We start from the raw sequence: 24,112 nt of genomic DNA on the forward strand, positions 1-24,112 counted from the left end.
TAGACCAACTTGTTTGCCTACAAAAGAATCATCTTTGTTGAATCCACCTAAAATTATCATGAATGGCAGGACTGTTATTTTTAAATTATGATGGCTCCTTGGAAAAATTAACTGAGATTGACTATCTAAACAGAACCAAATTCTAGCCTTTAAAATACTACTCTGGAATATTGCTGGATGGCAGATTAAAAACTGGCAACCTTGATTTTTGGACTTTCTCAGATGTTTTGACACCATTCTACTCCAAGAAACTTGGGTCCAGGGAGAACTTCTTGTTCATGTTTGGCTTCTAAAACTGGGCATGGGGGATGTTACAGAGCAGGCTTGCATTGCTTGGTCTCAAAACAGCTAAAAGTTGAGCCTATCCTGTTTTCTTTCTGTCCTCTAGCCAAGCATTTCTTCTCAAATTGTCTTCTTTAAGATTGTGTGTAATGAATGTATAATTACCCCCATGTCCCAATAAGGAATCTAAAGGTTGAGCTGCAAAAATAATTTTTAAAATTTTTAAATTTTTGTTACATACACTAATTCATCATATTAAAAACATAGTCATCATAATTTTAAAACATCACATGTCTAACTACACATGAAATATACCAACACAGAATGAACCAAACAAGTTTCGACCCCAAAGGGTCCTTGAGCTAAAATGCCTTTTGGCAGAACTTTTGATTGCAAGGGATTTTAATGCTAGGATTGGGAAGAATGACCAACTCTATTGCAAGGCTGTGGGCTTTGATCCAAATGATTCCCTCCCTAATTTCTTCCTGTCTATAAGGCACTCTAGCAACCCTCAAGTTAATGCTGTCAGTGTCTTTTTGGCTAATTTCTGTATTCTACCACCTCAAGATTCTCCCGGCAAACCTGCATTTAGTTCCACTTGGGGTAGTAGCATTATCAATTATGTCTTTATATACTTTAAATTGAAAAGGTGCATTTTTGGACTTCTATGCAGTTGAGTGTGTTGATAGTGACCACTTTCCTCTGATCACTATCCTTGAGTATGAATGAACATCACCCCCTCCCCTACCTCATGCGGGAACATACTAGTTCTCTGAAGAATTAGATGGTCTCAAAGAGTGGGAATATCAACCAGCTGATCAATACTAAAAGGCTAAGTGAGCTAAATCAGCAATTTTCAAATGCTAAAAATCTCCCAGAGGCTCTTCGGTCCTACGGTATTCTTGCTACTACCATCAATTGTTCACTTCAAGAGCAATCTGTAGAAAGTCTGCTTTTTTTCTGAAGTTATCCCCAGTTCATCGTTTTGCCTTCTGGCTACGGTAGCATAACTTTCTTGTATTGCCCCTTCCAAGACTGTCATAATTACTAGTGAGAGGTAAAGCTGGAAAATTCCCATTTTACAGAAATAAAACAAAGATGTTGAATATACCATCAAATATAAATATACAGAAGATATGATCACTACCTGTGTATAACACCAGCTTTCAGCTATAGGTCCACTGGACATCTCTCCAGGTGGTAGAGGTGTGGGAACCCTTGACATCCCCACTTTATTGCAGAATTTACGGTATGAATGCAGAAATTCAGCTGTTCAGTGTTCTTCCTGTAAATATTAAGATGAAAACAAATAAAATATTAGTGTTATTTGTGAGCCACATGAGCATAGAGGGCCTCCAGGTGAGGAATTAACACAGATCACATTGATATGGAGAGTAAAGAGGTCACAGCTTTTATTGGTCACAAACATAAGAGTGCTGACATCAGATAAGGACAGATCCCATATTTGGCCTGCCACTTGATGCATCCCTGCACCACCAGTGTGCCTCATGGAGTGCTACTAGGGAGTGGCAACCCTCCAGGAGCTGTATGGATACCAGACGCTGTGTGGTTTCCTTGCAACCTGGTGTTGATCATCCCCTAAACTGGACATGCAATTGAATTGGCTCTACTCCAAGACCCGACATACATAATTGCTGGATGTAGGCATGCAGGCACCTCCTTCCTAACCAACAGGATCGCTCTCCATGCCCAAAAGACCAAAAGCTGTAACGTTCATGAACATGCATACACATGCAGTGAACAGACAAAGTAAAGGGCTCACAACACCTGGCTAAATTGTAGAGTGGTGAGCAGGTAAGACCACCAGGCCACCTGCTCCCCTCCCCACACCCAACGGACTTCAGCCATGCTTACACCCAGCCCCTTGTCTTCAGACCTGGCCACACGGCAACTCCACATGGTCACCTTGCCTGCTTCCCTGAGCCCCAAGGCCTCCAAAGCAGCAATGAGCTGAGTCCTGGAAAGTATAGAACTTATTATAGTTATAAGTAATGTTTTAACTATGGTAGAACTTAGGCTACTACTGAAAATACTGACCAATTAAGAGGACTGAAAGGATTGATTAATTTATGAAGATGTTATCAAATAGCAAAGGAAGATTATTCTGTACATATATATGGATTTTACAATACCCTATGCAATGAAGTTATTGACAAAATACAATCTCCTCAATCAGGAAAACTGTTCAAATCTTCTCCTAAGTAGGCCACTCTTATTTATCTACTACATTCTCCAAAACTACAAAATAAGCAGATCAGTAGAACAAATGGAGCATGCTTAACAATACTAAAATTCTTGCTTCATCCAAAGCAAAAAGCAGATAACTATTAACCCACCAGCCATGAAAAACATCACTGCAGTAGGAAGACAGATTGAACCACTTGCTTCAGAATCACAGAGTAAATCTTATATTATTTATTTATTTTATTAGAGTTTTTACCTGCCACTCTCAGCAAGCTGGCTCGTGGCAGGTTACACAGTAAACCCCCACACATAGAATAAAACCCCATTAGAATTAATATTCACACAGCATAACATGGTGGTAAAAAGAAAAAAAACCCACTCCCACAGCAGTACAACAGGGGTGTCAAAGGGCTACATAAGCTGCCCAGCACCGATGATGTTCCAGAATTTGGTGCTGTGTCTTCCTTGTGGAAGGGGGGCATCAGTTCTTCCCCCTGTACTGGCCTCATCCATAAACCCAGAGGAAGTGCTCTGGGAGTTCATTCTACCAGATAGGGGACATGAACGAAAATCCCTGGCCCTGGTCAAGGTCAGGTGTGCTTCTTTGTGGTTGGGGCTGACCAGCATGTTGATACCCACAGAGCGCAAAGCCCTAAGGGGGTCCCAGACCATGAAGGGCCTTAGAGGTCAAAACCAGAACCTTGAATCTGATCTGGGCCACAACTGGCAACCAATGCAACTGCCTCAGCACAAGTTGGATATGGGCCCTTCAAGGTGTTCCTATGAGGACTCTATCAACCGCATTTTGCACCAGATGCAATTTCCGAGTCAGAGACAAGGGAAGGCCCACATAGAGTGAGTTATAGAAATCAATTCTGGAGATGACTGTCATATGGATCACCATGGCTAGGTGTTGGGAAGACAGATACTAGTAGCCTAGCCTGATGAAGATGGGAAAATGCAAGGTGGGCTACTTTCTTGACCTGTGCCTTAATGGTCAGCGAGGCATCCATGGTCACCCCTAAATTCCTGGCTTGGGGTGCGGTGGTCAGTTTTGTCCTGGCCAGGATGGGTAAGCGTGCTTCCTGTTCTGCCCTTTTCCTTTCCAGTCACACCTTGGACCTGATCTTTGTTAGGGGGATAAATATTGGCCCAGTCCAAATTACCAGTGCACCATCACTATATCCTGAAAGCTTGGATTGACATACCACCTTCTCCCTGTATAGGTGGGGAGTGGATTTACACTTGCTCAAGGAGACCTATGGATCCAATAGGATTCCAGAATGCTCTGTGGGACCTGAACCTCCCCACTGGGAACTCAATTGATGAGTTGATGGAGGATTGGCATGACTGACTCTTTGAAGTCAATGATGCAATTTCTCCCCAACTCCCTCTCACCTCCCATCTGAAACCAGCCCCTTGGTATACACCAGAGCTACAGACACAGAAGCTGAGATGGCTAGAGCAGGATTGGTGGAAAATTTGTGATGAAGCATCAAGAACACAATTATTTAAAACAATATGATTGTTGACATCCAGAGGATTGTCTTAAAATAAACTGGATATTAGCTGTGAGGCTTCTGTGGCTAATTTGTGGGGAAAATCTAGCTGCTCTGCCAGGACTTTCCCACCATGTTTAATGCAAAAAGTGAACTAGAGGCCTAAGTAATGTTAGCTACTATTAAATTATATCTAAAGTTGATCTTTAATATTTTAGTAGTGTATAATTACATTTATAATGAACACAATCCAGCCAGAGCCAAGTATTTCAGGCCACTAATTTCAACAGAGACACTAAGCATATGCCCTAAAATATCTGGCACTAAAATAAATAAGGTTAAAAATTTTTAACTTTGGTATTATGATGAAGAGTTGGTTTTTAACCCTGCTTTTCACTACCCAAAGGAGTCTCAAAGCAGCTTACAATCACATTTCCTGTATTAGGTAGGTGGTGAGAAAGCTCTGCTGTGGCAGCAGCAGGAGGCAGCGGGGAGTGGTGCTGCTGGCCCAGAACGATGCATCCCGTCTGCCCGTGCCACACCACCGTCAAGCCTTGCCCTTGGGACGGCCTCTCCAGAAGGCTCCTCTGGGCACCGTGGCCCCTCCTCACCCCCCTCACCACCCACCTACCAGCCGCCCCCCCATGGCAGCTCTGATCGTCACCCTGTCACTCTGAAGCGGCTGGAAAGTGGCAGTGGGTGGTGGTGGCTGGCAGCGGAGGAGCCATGGCCCCTCTATGCCGCCCTGATTGTTTTGCGCCTGTGCGTGTGCATGAATGCGTGTGCACGCTCGCACACTGCCCCTGCCGCTGGGGTCGCCAAGACAGAGTGGTTGAGAACCGCTGATTTATAGGAACTTGAAGCTTTAAGGCAGAAATTCTGTCAACAGATGAGCGTCAAACTAGGACCTGAGAAACCCAGGTTCAGATTTCTACTTTGTCACAGAAGCTTCTGGGTGACCTTGGACAAACCATAAACTCACACATGATTATTGTGAAGTTAAATGGAGTAAAGGAGAATGATATAAGCCGTTGTGAGACCCCACTGTGGAGGAAGAAGAGGAATAAAAGAAGCAAATATGGGAAGGTCTGGGGGTAATTGCAAGGCAATGCTTTCTAAATTCTATTGGAGTAGCATTCAAAAGGTAGCTATGGACATCTCACCAACAGAGTTCTTAAAAATGCTTCAATGTGGGCTAGCAGTGCCACAGATAACCAGCAGCTTCTGCTTGTGGCAAACAACTCCACAACCTGAAATAAGAACCTGAATTGGCCTCAAGAGGTCTCTTATCTAATTTTAAATTTCTGCTGTCATTATTAATGCTTAGCAGCCCATTGTTCTATTTGTATTACAAGACTGATAATGTCCCTTTCAAGATCAAAGCCAATACACACTAGAGACCCAGAATGTACAATATAACAGTGAGATTAAGATGAAGAGCTGTCAAAGTACTTCACAATTGTCTGCTACTGTCAGGCTCTCTTTCACAGTTCATAGGACAGCACAGGGAGGCTATTAATGATGGATCGGATCTGAAGAGGTATGCAACATCTGCTTTTCAGATGTTTGCAGTGAACTACTTCAATGCATCTGGTTGGTGCCTTGGGAACAAGAAGCTTATTTTGAAGTTGGATAAAATGGGCATCTCTAGAAGAGCACAGGGTTAACCATCTCAATGTTTAACTAAAGCAGAGAAATGTGGTAGAAACAGAAATGAATAAACCACAAATCTCTATTGTGGCAGCAGATCTGCTGGCACATTACCTCCAGTTGAAATTTCATATTTTTGCTTAAAATTATTTCTTGTCTTAATGGTACACACTTAGTGGCCAAACAATGTCAGTATAAAAATAAAGTTCTGGTTTAGATCATTAAGACAACTTCTGATGAAAATGTTCAGTAATTTAAGTGTTCAGGCTAGCACACCCGAGCCTAATATGACACACATGGGCAATTCACCTTCAACATTGTGTCTAGTTTTATTAATATGAATAATTAGACTTTGCAAAGACAGAAAAACAAACTGTGACGTTCCTCCACCACCAAGACGTCTAGTATAGTATACATTCAACTATATCCTAAAATGGTTATATTAAAGAATACAATCAAATACTATAAATATCCCCAATACAATATTTATTATGTCCATTTCCAGACAACCTATGCCCATGGGGACCAATGTAAGAATTCCAAACAGGCATAGAAACAGTGTAACAATATTGCATTATGCTTAGAACAAAAAAGGGATGTTATAGTCTGTTTCATAAAATCTACATTCACATTTTTCCATTTCTACAACTATATCTCAAGGACAAATCAATTTATCACTAGTGATTCAAGAGATATAAATATTTTTTATTGTATATGGCCACAGGCCTTTACAAAGCAAGTGACTAAATATTTAAGAGCTGTGAATAGAGTACACACTCATGTGTGCTGCATAAAGGCGAACAGATGTAAAATTGGTTAACGCTTTCCAAGTAAAAGCTTTTCTGATCTGTTTATTTACTCTGATAGACTATAAATGATCGTGAAAGGCATACAGGATTTCAGGAACACTTCTTAGTGCTGCATACACACCTATAGGATTGCAGTGCAATCATCCCAAATTGCACCAGCATTCTTTTTCAAAATCCAGTAATAGAAAGGAATGGTAGAAAATTCTTCTGTGCTAAACTTACAAAACCCCTTTCAAATTGTACTGAAGTCAATCATGCAACACGTGTTTTTTCAACATCTCAGCCTGCTTTTTCCTCATGTGCATTGTGCTTCCAGTTTATGCTATGTTTCATGGAGAAAATGCTTTATTTGTGGAGGGAGAGATAGCCCATCTAGAACTACAGACTTTCTTTCATGTGCCACTTTGTGTTCAATAAGTCAATCTGGTCCTATTTTACAGATGCATTAGATTTCTACTTCTAAAGTGTAACCAATGATTCAAATACTGATAAAAAGAATTTCAGTGTCCTGGTCTTGCGTGTACTTTTTCTTCTTCTCTAAGGTTAGGCAAGAAAACACAAATACTGAAATTGATCTTAATACCTGTGGAGGAACATAGTTGCCAATCAAATCTCAAGGAAATCACACACTGATGTTATTGGTAATTAATTCTGTGTATTGCTATTCTGATTACAAAAGGTAAGCGCTTCTTCCTAGAACAGATTTAAATAATCTAGATCAGATATCTGGTGAAGCAATGTTCATCAGATTATGCTATACTTTTATTCTAGAACTGGCATAGTTCATTCTGCACTGTATCTCATGTACTCCAATGGCCAAGAACATCCAGAATCATGCAGTGGCCTGATTGTATTTTAATATGAACAAGAAGTCTAGACATTTGATCCAATATCCCTAACTCTGGTCCATAAACTATTACTGAAAATATAGTTTTTATCTGCTTTTAATTCAATATGAGAACTTTCACTATAATTTGAATTATTTATTAATTTATCAGTTTTATATGTCACCCTTCCCCAAGTGCTCAGGATAGCCTACATAAATTTTGTCTTTAAGTCTGGCCAAAAGACAATATAGAGATACCTTCACGAATAAAAGAACATTAAAATATTTCTGTAGGTCTCGGCCTTCAGCATATTACTGAATGCAGCTTTAGTCTAATCACCCTGAATTTAGTGAGAATTCATTCTCCAGTTGCCCACCAGAATGCCTCAGCTAAAACGGCCATCCCACAAGCTTTGTTTTTCTTCACTTAACAAACCTCTGATTTCTAGAAGAAGAGTTGGTTCTTATATGCCGATTTTCTTTATCCGAAGGAGTCTCAAAGCGGCTTATATTCGCCTTTCCTTTCTTCTCCCCACAACAGACATCCCGTAGGTGAGTCTGAGAGAGCCCTGATATTTCTGTTCAGTCAGAACAGCTTTATCAGTGCTATGGTGAGCCCAAGGTTACCCAGCTGGTTGCATGTGGGGGAGCGGGGAATCGAACCCAGATTGCCAGATTAGAAGTCCACACTCCTAGCCACTACACCAAGCAAATATTTGTTTATACTAGTGAGTATGGTGTATGATCAGAATGTTTTTTCTGCTGTTGTCCTTTAAAATAATGTAATGCCAACATCACTTGGATTGATTACCAATATATAAATACATTGTATTTGAGAACATGTTAGTTTGCTTTCTTTGTGGATACTGAAGTTCACAGTGAATTACAGACAACCTGTTTCTTATCTTGCCATCTCTCTTTCCAGCTGATCATAAACACTGCCAAATGAACTCACTGCATTTTGCAACAGCAAAATTGAATGCCACTCCTTTCAACATAATAAAGCTCAAGTTGACAACTCATTTCCTACCTGATTGGCCCTTACTGGGGTGTGCTGCCAATAGAAAGAAAGCACTCTGCCAATGAGGGCCAATCAGTTCAAATTGCACTCTGCCAATGAGGGGCAATCAGTTCAAATTGTGCTATGCCAATGAGGGCCAATCAACTCAAACTGCATGCAGACAACTCATCCCCCCCCCCCCGAATATTCCCCCAATAGGAGATGGCCCTCAGCCAGGAATGGTCCACCCTGATAGTTTAGCCCCAATTCCTCACTCAGGAAGGGATAAAAAATAGTCAACTCTCCACATCCAATTTCCTGCCGGCTAAGGGGAGGCAGCCTCAGAGTGTGCCCCACTTCTGGTAAGTTGCCCTGGTCTCCTTGACTTTTTAAACACAGAGGACAGGGAGCAAGTGACCTGCCTCTTGAGGCTGCCTCTGCATGCCATCTGTGGGGGTTGCAGGAACTCAGAAATGGTCCCCTGCCAACGCTCTGGGACCCAGAGTGGCTAGGAAAAGCCTCTATTCTAGGAATGTTTACTAATGAGTAAGTCATGGTCTCTGTCCTGGGAATGTTTACTTATGAGTAAGTCATAGCCCTCAGCCAGAAATGGCCCACCATGGTAGCTTAGCCCCAAGAAAGGCTAATAAGAGGTCAACTCTACACCACCAACTTTCTGCCAGGTTCAGAAGTTTGCTGGGTTGAAGAGGAGCTGCAGTCATAGCATGCTATGTTGCCAGTAAGTTGCCCTGACCTCTTTCCACTTGGAGGACACGGGGAGGGTAGAGAAAGCTGCCTCCTGGTGCAGCTTCTGCACATCTTCTGCAAAGTGGAGCTGTGAGAGGCCCAGAAACAGCCACCAGACCCTCTTCTGGGACCCACGACAGCCAGGAAAAGCCTCTGCCCTGGGAATGTTTACTCATTACCATAGGCTAGTGTGGTAGTGTGTGGGGCTGGATGTGGCATGGTTAGGCCTAAGCTAATTAGGCTGTTGCTTTCACTGTTTGTGTTTCCTCTATGTGGAGCAGTTCCTTTATGCATCTACTCTCTGAATAATGAAATATTATGGGGTTTTGCTTCTGTAGACTTGGGTGCTTTTCTTGACATTTAACGTCATTCTGTTTGTTTACCTGTGTAGGAATTCAGCTTTGGTTTCTTAAGGTTAGATCAGACAGCAATATGCTAACTATATATCTGTAGAACATGAGCTCCAGTGTAAAAGCAAAAATCTCATAAAATATGTCATTAGCGCAGAAAAAGCAAACCCCTGGAGTGTATACTGTCCAAACTACAGAATGTCCATAGATCATTTAGTAATCCTAAATCTAAGATGCAAAATTGTAACTTTTAGTCAGTCTAAAACAAAAATATAAAGGGTAAAGTAAAGGTAAAGGTATCCCCTGTGCAAGCACCGAGTCATGTCTGACCCTTGGGGTGACGCCCTCTAGCGTTTTCATGGCAGACTCAATACGGGGTGGTTTGCCAGTGCCTTCCCCAGTCATGACCGTTTACCCCCCAGCAAGCTGGGTACTCATTTTACCGACCTCGGAAGGATGGAAGGCTGAGTCGACCTTGAGCCGGCTGCTGGGATTGAACTCCCAGCCTCATGGGCAAAGCTTTCAGACAGCTGCCTTACCACTCTGCGCCACAAGAGGCTCTAAAACAAAAATATACTCAGCAGTTTTTAGTAGAACTAAAGATCTTTCCCATATTCCCTCCACTTTCCCCAAGTAGCTCTATAGGAACGCGTTATAGGATGAGTGTGGACTAATAAACACATGGGTGTAGAGGCTTTAATTTAGATAACATGATCAACAGCCCCCCCCCCCCCAATTCTCCCTGAGGAGCTGGGGAGGGGTGACTGGAAAATGGAGTGGAATTGGGGGGGGGGGGTTATTATTTCTCGCTGCTGGGAGTTGACCAGAAGGTGGGGTTGATAAAGTTTTTAATTTTTATGTGGAGTTTTATCTTTTATGTAACCCGCCACGAGACAGCACGCCGATAGCAGAGGGGAAGAAATATGGGCAAAATCTCAATCCTGGCACCTACAGATCCAACCCATTCGCTACTATCATTCAAATGAAATTGTTTGTTTTGAAAGAACAATGAACTGCCTTCAAATTTAACCAAATATGTAGAAACAACAATAAGACATTGTTCCTTCCTTGAAAAACTGTTCAGATAGCATTAGAATATACCTTCATTAACAAGTCAGGCATCTCTTCAGAGTGAGTGCCATTAGCTGACAGAGGACACATCTCAACATACAAATCCCACTAAATTCTGGTTTTAACCTTCCTATATTGGTAATATGTCAATTTTTAAGTGTACAGAAAGGATGTAAAATTCAAATATGACAAATATTTGTAAACATGTAAAACCAAGAAGTATATTAGTAAGAGCTATGAATCATTGTAGCCCCTTCTTATATATATATTGTAGCCCCTTATTATAATTAGGTTTGCTTATTTATTTATATTGAGATTTCTTAGTTGCCACTCCCATGAGACCAGCTCATGGCAGCTTACAGAAAATAAGGTACAATAACAATGAATGTAAAAATCCTAATAAGAGCCCCCAAATAACCCCTGTAGAAGTTAACAGTTAAATACCATTAATAACCAGTCAACAGTGTGGCTGCAAAGTCAGGTATTTCTTGGTAGGATATCAGGTCCTGCACTGTAGAGGTAAGGGGCTGCAGGGTCTAAGATGGCGTGGTTGTTTTTTTCAAATTCAAAAAACCTTTAATGGCATATAAAACATCATGAGAACAAGGGTAATTAATAATTATAATTAATTGCTGATAAAAATTACATAGTCTAGATAAACAAATAAAAGAAAATAAGGAGTGGTTGTTTAAAAATGAGTGGAGAGGGGAGGAATCACAAGATCTCGTGGCCCTAGCCTTGACCAAATGCCTGGTAGAAGAGCTCCATCTTGTAGGCCCTGAAGAAGTGATAGATTTGACAGGGCCCTCAGTTCATCTGGGAGCTCATTCCACCAAGCAGGGATCATGACTGAAAAGGCCCTGGCCCAGGCCAGGCACACTTCATAATCTGTTAAAAGGACTTAATTATCAGTGCAGATGTTCCTATGCATATCATTTAAAGATCTGGAAGTAGTGCTTTTTTATCAGAAAAGTCATATTGAGTGCTGGAATAAACTGGACATAGAAGAGTTGGTTCTCATATACTGCTTTTCTCTACCTGAAGGTATCTCAAAGTGGCTTACAATCACCTTCCCTTCCCTTTCCCCACAACAGACACATCATGAGGTAGGTGAGGCTGAGAGAGCCCTGATATTACTACTCGGTCTGAACAGCTTGATCAGTGCTGTGGCAAGCCAAAGGTCACCCAGCTGGCTGCATGTGCAGGAGCAAAGAATCAAACCCAGTTTTCCAGATAAGAAGTTGGTGCTCCTAGCCACTACATCAAGCTGGCTCTCTCAAGCACATGAGCACACCAAACCACTTTGTAGCCCACTTCCAAATCCTCAGTTTTATGAGGCCATAACTAGGTCACTTATAAAACCTCCCCTGCAGGCTCAATATTTCTAGATTTTTGAGGAATCCTAAAGATTTCAGAGAGCCTCTTGTGGCGCAGAGTGGTAAGGCAGCAGACATGCAGTCTGAAGCTCTGCCCATGAGGCTGGGAGTTCAATCCCAGCAGCCAGCTCAAGGTTGACTCAGACTTCCATCCTTCTGAGGTCGGTAAAATGAGTACTCAGCTTGCTGGGGGGTAAACGGTAATGACTGGGGAAGGCACTGGCAAACCACCCCATATTGAGTCTACCATGAAAACACTAGAGGGCGTCACCCCAAGGTTCAGACATGACCCGGTGCTTGCACAGGGGATACCTTTAAAGATTTCAGGAAACTTCTGTTTTAGATAATTGCTATAGCTTGTCTTTTGGAATATTTCTTGATTTTGGAATGTATTTAATTACTGGATAGTATTATAATTGTGAATTAATGCAGGGGCATTTGTAGCATAATAAATTAAGCAATGCACTGGGTAAAACGGCAATCCCTATAGAGCCATAGAACCACCTGTAGATGCGCTTGCATAGGAGGATTAAGTGTTCCTACTCTGAATCATAATTCTCCACTTAGGAAACACCCCCCCCCCCCCAATTATGTATAAAGGTAGAACACTTTAATTTATTTTTTCACAGTGTATAATAAAATAGTAGACTTCAATTCAACACCAGTATGAAATCCAGACTTCCTGCTTAAGAGGTGGAGACGCATATTATTTGTAGTAAACAAAATGATTCACTGACTATGATGTGACTGTGACAGCATAAGAATATTAGCACCACACTAGCAATTTGTTTCCTGTGTATGAGAGGAAGGTCTTACAGTACATTAGTCTGGACCAAACAAACTTGGACACTGATTCTAAGCAAACTCCATGCAAGTTCCTTGAACAACATAACTTACTTTCCAGCCATTGCAACTTGGTCATGTCAGTATTTACAGTTACTCAAGAATAAACATTTCATTGAATGCAGATTTGATTTTTGGTTCAGTAAATTCCAAAGTCATTTATTAAATGGAGATATATCAGTAACTATTTCAGCTTTCAATTCATGCAATTATCCAGCAAATGCGGTTATGAACTTGAAAGCAGCAAGACAGGTGACAAAATGTTATGTATTTTAAGAATTGAACACTTATCACATGCAAAACTCTATGCACTATCTACGTATCAAGTTGGATCCTGTTACACTACATCTGTTATTAAGGTAGCAGTAAACCTAACATTGATAACTTTAAACATTTTTGCATTTGCTCTAATTATTTAAATGTTTTACTACATTCCCTGAACTTGAACCATTAAAACTCATCATCACCACGGCACGGAGAACAATCTGTACTAGACTTTACTGGGATCACAGGGACTTCCCAAACATTTCAGCTCAACTGTTTTATTGCCTGTTACAAATGTCTGATATGACTGCAGATAACTTTTGATTGGTACAATAGCTAGTTTTGATTTTTCATTAGGCTGCAAATTTAGGAACGAAGAAATCGAAAGCAGACCCCATGTTGAAGAAAGGAACATGACGATTGCTTAAAAGGTGTCCGTAAGACTATTAACACCTGAGAATGGGAAAAAACAGGAGAGGCGTTAATCAAGATAAAATTATGAATCTGACCTACCATAGTGAGTTTCATAGTAAATATTTAAACCAACTGGGCCTGAAATTAAGACTCTGGGACAGTTAGCGAGCTAATGGCTGGAACAGCTACATGTGGGAGTAAAAAACGGAAGTTATCCTGCAGTCACACATAGAAATGATGGTTTCTAATGAGGTATATATGATACCACTAGAAAAGATGACTGTTTTACCCACGAATTTATCAACCCCTCATATGGAGTTAAGGTACCTATGAAAACCAAATGTTAATCTTCTTCACTAATAGTGACGTCATAAGAACTGTTACATTTCATTTACTGAGAAATACTTCAGATGTATTGGGTTGGGTCCAACTGGCTCTTCCAACTGATGAAAAAGAAACCAGTTTTGTTTGAGCACCAAAAAGCTATTCAGGGGGTGATGGGACCTGCATAAACAAAAAGTATGTGGCACAGAGGCTGAAATAGGGCAACTGGGTGAAATTGTGCTATAAAGTTGGCAAGATCTAATACCATATGGAAGAAAACTAGGCCTTTGGGCAAAAAGTCTATGGATTAGAGCAGCATTTCTCAACTTTTTTATTATTTATTTATTTATTTATTACATTTATTGCTGTTGAGAAACCCCTGAAATATTCTTCAGGCTGCGAGAAACCCTAGAATTGGTGAAATTGTGCAGAATATGGTTGGAAAATATATATAACCACCCAGGGCTTCTCCTATTCCCACTGCCTCCAGGCCCATCATTGGCCATTTGGGGAGGGAGCAGGGTTGACATGACCATATTAGTCATATCATCCAATAAATGTTTAACTAATTTTAAAAATATATAACTCCCACCCATTTGGGAAACCCTTCCAGGGCCATCAAGAAAAAAAACCCTGAATGAGAAAGCCTGGATTACAGTGTTACTTGAGATTTCCAGTATGAAAAGCAGACTTTATCCATACATTTCCAGTGGGTTATACATTCAGAGTAAAACATCTACAGACACTCAATCGTGGTAAGAAAGTTACAGTTACATTAGGTATAGACATCCCAGAGAAGAGTTTTCCATTAGAAACATAGTGGTAAAAATCAAGAGAACAAGCTGAATTTATCCACCTGAAATACACCCTTAGAGATATGGAAGTTCAGGCTTCTTATATAAGCTATACCTGGTGAATCAAATCCACAGAACTTTGCCCTATCAATGGTTACAGATTCCAGTTTGGAATTAAGGAATATTTCACTGTATTATGTAAATATCTTCATTACATTTAGCCCCTAAATACCCTACCAGTATCAGGATAGGGGAATGGCAACAGTAAGGTACCAAAATGATTCTTAAATTCCAAATGTAACTTAGCAGTGAGACACATTGAAGCATTTTATTATAATTATTATTATTTTTATAATAATTCATAAAATTATACCTCATCCCTTGCCAATAACAATCTTGGAGCAACTACATGCCTCCTTAACAGATAACTCTGAAGTACACTTTTAGCTCATGAAAACTTGTTAGATAAATCTGTCTTTAATGTGCTATAATTCTTATTTCTACACAACTATCCTCCTGAAACATAGACATCAGGCCTTGCCTATAGCGAGGATCTAGAAAAGTTGGCCCAAGTATCCTCCAGCACAATCAAGGCTGGACCTGTCTAAGAGATGACTGAAATAATATTTGAAAGGGAGATGTCCCCCACTTCACTTCCCTCCATTCAGAGAGGGAAGTTAATTTACGGAGAACCAGGTAAGTGAGAATACACTTGCTAAACAATTAAAAGAACACAGACATTTCATTTGTGCCTATTAGAAACAGGAAAACAAGAGGGTGGAAACATAATGCATCAGGTATGAAACAAATGAGATAAACAGACGCTGCGGGAAAGAGGATGGAAACTACCCCAGGTCTGGCAGGGCAGGAAGAAAGGCCCTGATCCAAAGAGTTTCCCGTTCATGCTCGGCCGACATCCTGCCTACCTGCCTGGGCCTGGCTGCCAACCTGCGGGTTTACGAGGAGAAGCAGGGAGAGCGTCACGTCAACAGGAAAAGGAGGAGGAGGAGAGGGGCATGCAAGTGGCCTTCTCCCCCTCCCCCTCAGAGGGGCCCCGGAAAACAAGGGTCCCCTCGCTGCTGCTGCTGCTGCTGCTCTTCTCACGAGCGGGCATCACTCACCGTGGCTGGGCGCTGGCGGGGCCTCTCGGCCGGTCTCATGCTGAAGGCCCGGAAGAGGGGGCGGCTGAGGGGCCCGCGGCTCGTCAGTGGCCCCCAATGACGGCGAAGGGACGAGCGGGGGGAGGGGGAGGAGGGGGCTGTGGCGGAAGCGTCGCGTTCGGGCCGACTGCTGGGCGGCGGAACCGCATTTCTCTTCCCGTCACAAGCTGCCCCAGCCACCCCTCAGGTGGGGAAGCGAGGTGCCCACCCGGCCCACCTTGCACGCTGCGGTAGGCCGCACCCGCCCGTCAGAAGAGACTGGGGGGGAGGGAAGGAGGGGGAATCCCTTCGGTGGGCGCAGCGGAGAAAGACCCGGGCGCGGAGGTGGCGACAGCAACAGCTGCTTGTTGCTATTACCGGGGCTACCGCCGCCGCCGCTTCCTCACTTCCGGGAGCTACGCAGCGTGCCTGTGTGACGTCACGACGTAACAGCGGCGAGCTACCCACGGGGGGGGGGAAGGAGGGAGAGCCCGAAACAAACTTAATGGAGCTCTGTAGAAGAGTCGCTTTCGAAAGAGCGGAACGCGCACATCCGGGTACTTCCAATCCGTTGAGGCGCCAATTGACAGCCGCTTTGAAGGCTTAGCTGTGACCCGCCGACCGTCAAGGCGCGCAGTCTGAGGCGTCTGCGGGGGGCTGCAGTTGCCTCCTCTTCCTCCGACAGCGCGGTGAGGAGAGGCGGTCGTTTCCGCGGATGGTTCGCTGGATGTGGCGCGGGGGTGGCTGCGTTCCGCCCAGTGACGGGGGGCTTCAGGTGGTTTCTTCCATGCCATCTTGCCATCTCCCGGGTCGGTCCCGGCGGGAGTGACATCTCCAGCGCGCGCCACCTTTTCCTCCCGGGACGCCGCAAGCGACCGGCTGAGCGCTGAACTTACAGGCGTCAGGCTCCGTCTGTTCGCTGAACCCGGCGCTTTAGTCCTCAACAAATAAAGACACCTGTATAGCTCCATTTCGTTGGATCGCACGCACGCATTTGCATCAGTGGGTGGCTGTCAGCGGGAGATGAGGAATGCTAATAAACCTTCCTCTTGAGCAGAAAGTTCTATCTGTAGCCATTTGTGCGAATCAGCAAGACTGAGCAAGCCCCCTCAGTCTTAATCCCAGACCTGATGGGTGGCCATGGCCCAGTGGCTCCAGTGAAACAGCTGGACAGCCTGATACACAGTAGCAGTTATCTTTTCCTGAGGAGAGGGAGGAAGGGAAAATTAAAACTAGAGATCTGAAGAACTACAAGTTGACACCAGGCTTATGAGCATTTAGAAGACACCAAGAGCATTAAAGAAGTTAGAGGGGAAAACGTTTTGGATTCCTGTTACCAGACTGAAGCTGAAGGTAAAACTTGGACCATCAGGAGACCCCTAGGAAGAGGGCCTGCGAGCCATGCAAGCCTACTTCTTACCAGCAGGTATACAAGGCCTCTAGTACCCAGTTACTTTCCATCTCTTGTCAGTTGGTGCTTTTCTGTTTACTTACCTCATTAAGGTTCTTGTTGCTATTAACTAAAGGTCACTGCAGTTGTAGGCAGGAGTTGTTAATAGTGCTTCTATGGTTACTAGGCATAGCAAGGCATGACCTGGCAACTGGTGGGAGATGAGGGGAATAGAGGAACTTACTAGGGGAATGGTGTGATTATATCCCAGACCCTGCATGATGACATCACTTCCAGCATAACCCAGAGGCAGTGGTGTCACATCAGTGCACTGCCCTAGCACTCAAACTAAAACCATGTTTTAAGGTGCCTTGTTAGACCTTTTTGCCCAAGTGTTAGAGGGTCACCTAGAGTTGTGAGATCCCCTCTGGACACTAGTGGGGGGGTGGAAGGGTAGAGTTGCCAGATCCCGGTTGGAAAACTTCTGGAGATGACATTTGGGAACGACAGGGACTACAGTAGAGTACATTGCCATAGAATCTATCCTTCAAAGCATCAATTTTCTCTAGGAAAACTTATCTGTGTAATCTAGAAATGAGCTGTAATTCTATAGGAACCCTCAAGTCCTAGCTGGAGATTGCCATCCCTAGTGTCAACCTTGGAATGCCAGCCACAGGTGGGACCTGGGGATCCTCCGGAATCACAACTCATTTCTAGACTACAGATATCAGTTCCCATGGGGAAAACTGTTAACTGGAGGGTGGACTAGACTAGAGCATTGTACCCCACTTGAGGCCCCTGTCTTCCCCAGGCTCTGTCCACAAGTTTCTAGGAGTTTCCCAATCTAGATTGGGCAACCTTATCCTCCCAACCCCGACTGACAGACATCAGGGACTTAGCAACTCCACTTCACCCCTAGTGTGTTATCTCTGGATCACACTGAAAGTTGTATCATTGTATGGGGACAACAGTTGTGCTGCCCACACTATTTGGCCAGCCTCTTTCCATCTGTCGAACTGCTGAGTGTTGATGGGAAATGGTAGTTTTTCCATTGAGGTCTCCTGCCATAAGTAGGCAAATAGTAACCCTGCTTCAGCACTTGCCTCAAAGCTTATTACTGGAGGCACACAACTAATTTTATTTCTACACCTGCTTAAATTGGTGATACGTAGAGCTTCCGGGTCTGCCAACATGCCCGGCTGCCTGCCACCACTTTGTTGGCCAACAAGAGAACAATAAATTTAAAAAATCACAGTCAGTGGAAGTGACATCATGCTGCTCTGGGAATTGCTAAAAGCTATGGTTTCTATTCCTGGCAAATAGATGGGGAAGAAATTGAGATAGTGACAGATTTTATTTTCCTGGGCTCCAAGATCACTGCAGATGGGGACTGCAGCAAAGAAATTAAAAGACGCTTGCTCCTGGGGAGGAAAGCTATGGCAAATCTAGACAGCATCCTAAAAAGCAGAGACATCACCCTGCCAACAAAAGTGCGTTTAGTTAAGGCTATGGTATTCCCAGTTGCAATGTATGGCTGCGAAAGTTGGACCATAAGGAAGGCTGAGCGCCAAAGAATTGAGGCTTTTGAACTCTGGTGCTGGAGAAGACTCTTGCGAGTCCCTTGGACTGCAAGGCGAACAAACCGGTCAGTCCTAGAGGAGATCAACCCTGACTGTTCTTTAGAAGGCCAGATCCTGAAGATGAAACTCAAATACTTTGGCCACCTCACAAGAAGGAAGGACTCCCTGGAAAAGAGCCTAATGCTGGGAGCGATCGAGGGCAAAAGAAGAAGGGGACAACAGAGAATGAGGTGGCTGGATGGAGTAACTGAAGCAGTAGGAGCAAACCTAAATGGACTCCGGGGAATGGTAGAGGACAGGAAGGCCTGGAGGATCATTGTCCATGGGGTCGCGATGGGTCAGACACGACTTCGCACCTAACAACAATAACAGTGGTTTCTATAGAAATACATGCTGTCCCATATCCCTGTTCCCCTGCAGACTGCCACTAATTGCCCACTGGCTGCCAGCCAGTTGCTGCTGATTAGCAATCCTAATCACTAGCAAATTGTCTGCTGTGTGAAAGGTCAAAAAAAGCAAACCAAATATTGGAACATGTGAGAAAGGCACTGGTGTTCATGCCTATCTACAATGAGAGACAACTTTGAGGTTTGGATACAGGTTGTGGGAATAAATGCAGAGATTAAAACACTACAGCCACTTGCACAACTTGCTTTCCAATTTATTTTGAGAAATCCATTGACCAGCACAAAGAAAAGAACAGTGGTATGTTATGCTGGGTAGGGTCAGTCAGGATTGGTAACAAAAGCATGGATTAGGGTTACCATGTCCTACCAACATCAGGGAGACCTACAGCAGCAGTGGGAGGTGTGTTCTGGCACCCCTGGTGCTATAGCACACTGAGATTTCTGGGGAAAGCCCTATATTATAAAATGTTTTTACTATAGAGGTTTTGCTCAAATACCAGAACATCCCATGTTGCCTGCAATGCAATGACATTTTGGGTGTGTTCTGGAATTGGTGCTGCTGTGCTGGACTATTCCTGCCCCTCGTTGCCAGTAAGTCCCCACAAGCCCCTGGAGGGCCTGCAAATCGGAGCTCTTCTGCCAGGTCTATGGTTGAGGCCAGGGCAGTGGGGAAGATAGATGGGGCCTCCCTGGGGTAAAACAGCAACTCATAGAATCATAGAATAATAGAGTTGGAAGGGACCTCATGGGTCATCTAGTCCAACCCCCTGCACTATGCAGGGCACTCACATCCCAATCACTTATCTCCTGTAACCTGCCACCCTTTGCCTTCACAGAATCACTCTCCGTCAGATGGCTATCTAGCCTCTGTTTAAAAATTTCCAAACATGAAGAACGCACCACCTCCCGAGGAAGCCTGTTCCACAGAGAAACTGCTCTCTCAGGAACTTCTTCTGGTTAGAAAGAACTCAGGTTATCTTGTCCATCTTCCCTCTAGAGGTAAGGTCAGGTGGGGTGGGGTGAGCCAGTTCAGGAGTAGTGGGTAATAAATTTAATAATAATGAAATTGGCCTGGTTATTGGCTGTGGGGCACAGTGCCAGGGGTGGGGCTTGTCAGCCCTAGTAGGAGTACTGTCATGCACTACTGATGCTACAGGCTGTAGCACAGCCTTTTGGTAGCCAGCTGGGTGTAGTGGTTAGGAGTGCAGACTTCTAATCTGGCGAGCCGGGTTTGAATCTGCACTCCCCCACATGCAACCAGCTGGGTGACCTTGGATTTGCCATGGCACTGATAAAACTGTTCTGACTGAACAGTTATATCAGGGCTCTCTCAGCCTCACCCACCTCACAGAGTGTCTGTTGTGGGGAGAGGAAAGGGAAGGCGATTGTAAGCCGCTTTGAGACTCCTTCGGGTAGAGAAAAGCAGCATATAAGAACCAACTCTTCTTCTAGCAGTCCAGTCCCTAGCTGATAGGCTTCCTTCCATAAGCAACATCTCTTTAAGAGATGGTGGAGGTAGGAAATTGGATTTCTGTGCTTTGTCATCTCAAAGGCAATAGTCCCATTCAAAGTCTGGTCTGATGCAGTGGATCATTGATGAGCTCCATCCCAAGGTAACTGCTGATCTCTCCAGTTGCTGTTTAAGAATGACACCTCAAAAAAGAGTCTGGAACATATAACTATTGTTGTAGTTGAAGCACAGGTCTTAACTACTCCCTCTTACTAAGATTGACAAGAAACGATCAGTAGTATGCAGAACACATTAACGTTTACAAAAACAAGGTGAGCCCCACACAAATCAATAATTTATGACACTTATGGACCAGCAAAATAAAACATGTATTAAATAGTAGTTATAAGGATAGACACATAAACATAACTTTTCATTTATGTTAAAAAGCAGACGCTTGTCACTACATTGACACTGTACTGGCAGCATAACTGTTCTGCAAGGCCTGCAAAAGGGTGCTCCTCCAGGCATTTGATTAAGATTGACTGAAAATAACATTTACTGGGCCCCAAAACTCCCTCCCTTGAACCCATGTGACAGATAAGACCATCCGTGGGCCTTTTAGATTGTTCAATCTGTTGAATGTTATTTTCTCTTATTATTATTATTTTCATTCATTATAATTAGTGAATTTGATCTATTGTCCTGTTACATTCTATGAGAACCCTGAACCTTTGTTGAGGGAGGGATACAAATGTGATAGATAAATAAATAACATACAGTATGCTACAATAGTCTAATTTGGAAGTGGATGACTTTGACTACGTTCTAGAAGTGAGCAGAGGTGGCAAATTAGCTTGGGTCTGGGGTGCGTACGATAGGCACTCTTATCCATGAATGCTACCTGACAATCTACACTTGGGGTTGAGACGTACCTTTAGACTCTTAATAAGTCCTCCAGAAAAGTGTCACTTCATTCAGACCAGTTGTTTTCTTCAGTCAACCTGATAATCCATTATTATCAGACTTCATTTGCAGTCATCCAGTCTATTAGGGACTCTAGATTTTTGTTCAGGTGCAAATAAGACAAAGTCGGATATCATCCACATATTAATGACGCTGAATTTCAAATCTGCATGCAACATTGTTCAGCAGTTTCTTATGATGATTAATTATCACAGTGGATAAGATTCAGCCTAATGGGGCATACTAGACAAATAAGTATGGCAGCAACCCACCCTCCCAGTACTACCCTCAAGGATCTTCTTTCAGATGCTTCACTTATGTTAGGCCTTCCTGGAGAGGAGTATGACATGACTGAATATGTCAAATGCAATTGAGATGTTCACAGGAATTAGGAGGATTACCATTCTCTTTCTGACCAACTAAGGCAATTACAAGTAAGACAATTGTAGTTCTGAAACCTGATTGAAATTGATCTAGATAATTAGTTTGAGAGTACCCTCTACCCTATTATGGCAGAATGGGCCACCTGGTCAACTGATGCCAGGCTTGTGGGCCCTGTCTCTCTTTCTCCATTGATCCCACCACTCATTGCTTTGAATCACCCTTCCTGACAGACAATGAGATCCCTCAACTAGGTTCCCAGTGTTTTGGGGTTAAAACACTGAATCTTTGGGTCCTGCCTGGAGAGTTGGCAACAATCCAGTTTTGCCTTGCCTGTGCCCTCCCAGTTTGTTAACACTACCTGAGCAGGGAGACTAAGTGGTCCAGAGCACCAGTCACTGTTTTATACCAAAAACTTAAGTTTATTGAACTATTTACACTTTAAGATTTGTAAATCAACAATATCACCAGCATACCCCGTGAAAAAGGAACAGCACTTTTAATCACACAAGGCATAAACTAAAAGGGTGAATAAATGCACTCCGCTTTCCTTATGCGCCCTTACTGAAGATGGGGTGAGGTTCCTGGGGTGAGGTTCCTGATTGAAAGCTTCCTGGATTGCAGGAGTCCACTTCACTGTATCTGGTAGGTTCTTTCTGGTAAGAGAAGAGAGGGGTTCTGCAACAGCCCCAAAATCAGGGACTTCTAGTCTGTAATAGCCCATCAACCCTAAGAAAGCCCTCGACACTTGGTCTTGGGAGGCTCCCAGTCTCTGACAGCTTCAACTTTTCCTATAGAGGAATGATTGTCCCATTCCCTACTTAATGTCCCAGGTACGTAATCTCAGTCAGTCCAAATTGAAATTTATTCAGCTTTACTGTAAGTCTAGCCTCTTTAAGGGCACTCAACACTTTCCCTAGATGTTGCAAATGCAGTTGCCAGCCTGAATTGAAGATGGCAATATCATCTATCTAGGCAACTGCATATTCAGATATACCAACCAGTAAGCTGTTAATTAGCCCTTGGAATGAGGCTGGGACATTCTTGAGACCAAATAGAAGTATAGTGAACTTGTAGAGTCCATTTGGAGTTCTAAAAGCAGACTCCAGCTCCATTTGCCAAGAACCCTTGCTTAAGTCTTGTAGAAATTACCTTAGCCGCTCCCAATAAATTTAATAGGGTACTTTCCCATGGCATGGGATATGCATCCATGGGGTATGCTGTTCAGTTTTGTATAACTACGCGGAATTGAATGGTCTTATCAGGCTTAGCCCTTGAGACAACACAGTTCAGTATTCAGATCAATTGGAAATAACCCCTAAAGTTCAAAGCTGTAGCATTTGATTTCAAAAGAGGAAACTTTACAAAAATGAGGGTAATAGTAAAAAGGAAGCTGAAGGAAGAAACACAATAGAGTCAAATTCCTAGAGGAAGTTTAGAAGATATTTAAATCTACACTAATAGAAGCCCAAATAGCATATATTTCACAGGTTAAGAAAGGCACTGCCAAGTCTAAAAAAATGCCTGTGTATTATCAACACAAGTCCAAGAAGCTATACAAAGTAAAGATGTTTCTTTCTGAAAGTTTAAGGTCTGCCACAATGAATTGAACAGGGGAATCAGGAAATTACAGGCCAGTTTGCTTAACATCTGTCCCAGACAAATTAGTAGAAACTCTAATCAAAGACAGAATTGTTAGGCACATAGAGGGACAAAGCCTGCTGAGGGAAAATCAGTATGGCTTCTGCAAAGGGAAGACCAGTGCTCACTAGCCTTTTAAAGTTCTTTGAGAAAATGAACAAGCATGTGGACAATGGAAACTCAGGAGAGTTTGTATACTTGGACTTACTAAAGGCTTTTGACAAGGTACCTCACCAAAGACTCCTGAGAAAATTTAGCACTCATGGAATACGAGGATTGGTTCTCTTATGGATTAAAAACTGTTTACATGGCAGGAGGGAAAGAGTAGGAATCAATGGACCGTTCTCACAATGGAGGGAAAGGCCAAAGCTGAGAGTGAGCTAAGATTGGCCAGGGAAGCCCACTGTAACAAGAAAAGATTTTTCAGTTATGTAAAGTAAAGGAGGCAATAGGTCCACTGTTGGATGCGGATGGACAAATTCTAACGGAAGATGCAGAGAAAACAAAGGCTTAGTGCCTATTTTACATCTGTTTTTTCCCATAGGTCAAAGGGTTTAGGCGCATCTAGAGATGGCAGTAGCCAAAGGATAGTGTCTGGGTGGCAGGTTAACATGGATAGAGAGGTTGTCGAGAGGCATTTAGCTGCACTGGATGAGTTCAAATCCCCTGGGCCGGATGAAATGCACCTGAGAGTGCTCAAAGAA

At 43.2% G+C, this 24,112-nt stretch overlaps 1 protein-coding gene across 1 annotated transcript in view; it reads right to left on the reverse strand.

Annotated features, from left to right (window-relative positions):
* Positions 1–16,005, reverse strand: part of SPOPL (speckle type BTB/POZ protein like) — a 37,821-nt gene extending 21,816 nt beyond the window's left edge. The window contains exons 1-2 of the mRNA XM_077320184.1: positions 15,576–16,005; positions 1,430–1,567 (exon numbers count right to left, since the gene is read on the reverse strand). Of these exons, the coding sequence (XP_077176299.1) occupies positions 1,430–1,507 (78 nt within the window). The 5' untranslated portion in view covers positions 1,508–1,567; positions 15,576–16,005. The remainder of the gene's footprint in view (positions 1–1,429; positions 1,568–15,575) is intronic.
* Positions 16,006–24,112: the final 8,107 nt, after the last annotated feature.

The sequence above is a fragment of the Paroedura picta genome, chromosome 2 (assembly GCF_049243985.1).
Source record: "Paroedura picta isolate Pp20150507F chromosome 2, Ppicta_v3.0, whole genome shotgun sequence".
In the NCBI taxonomy this organism is placed as follows: Eukaryota; Metazoa; Chordata; class Lepidosauria; order Squamata; family Gekkonidae; genus Paroedura; species Paroedura picta.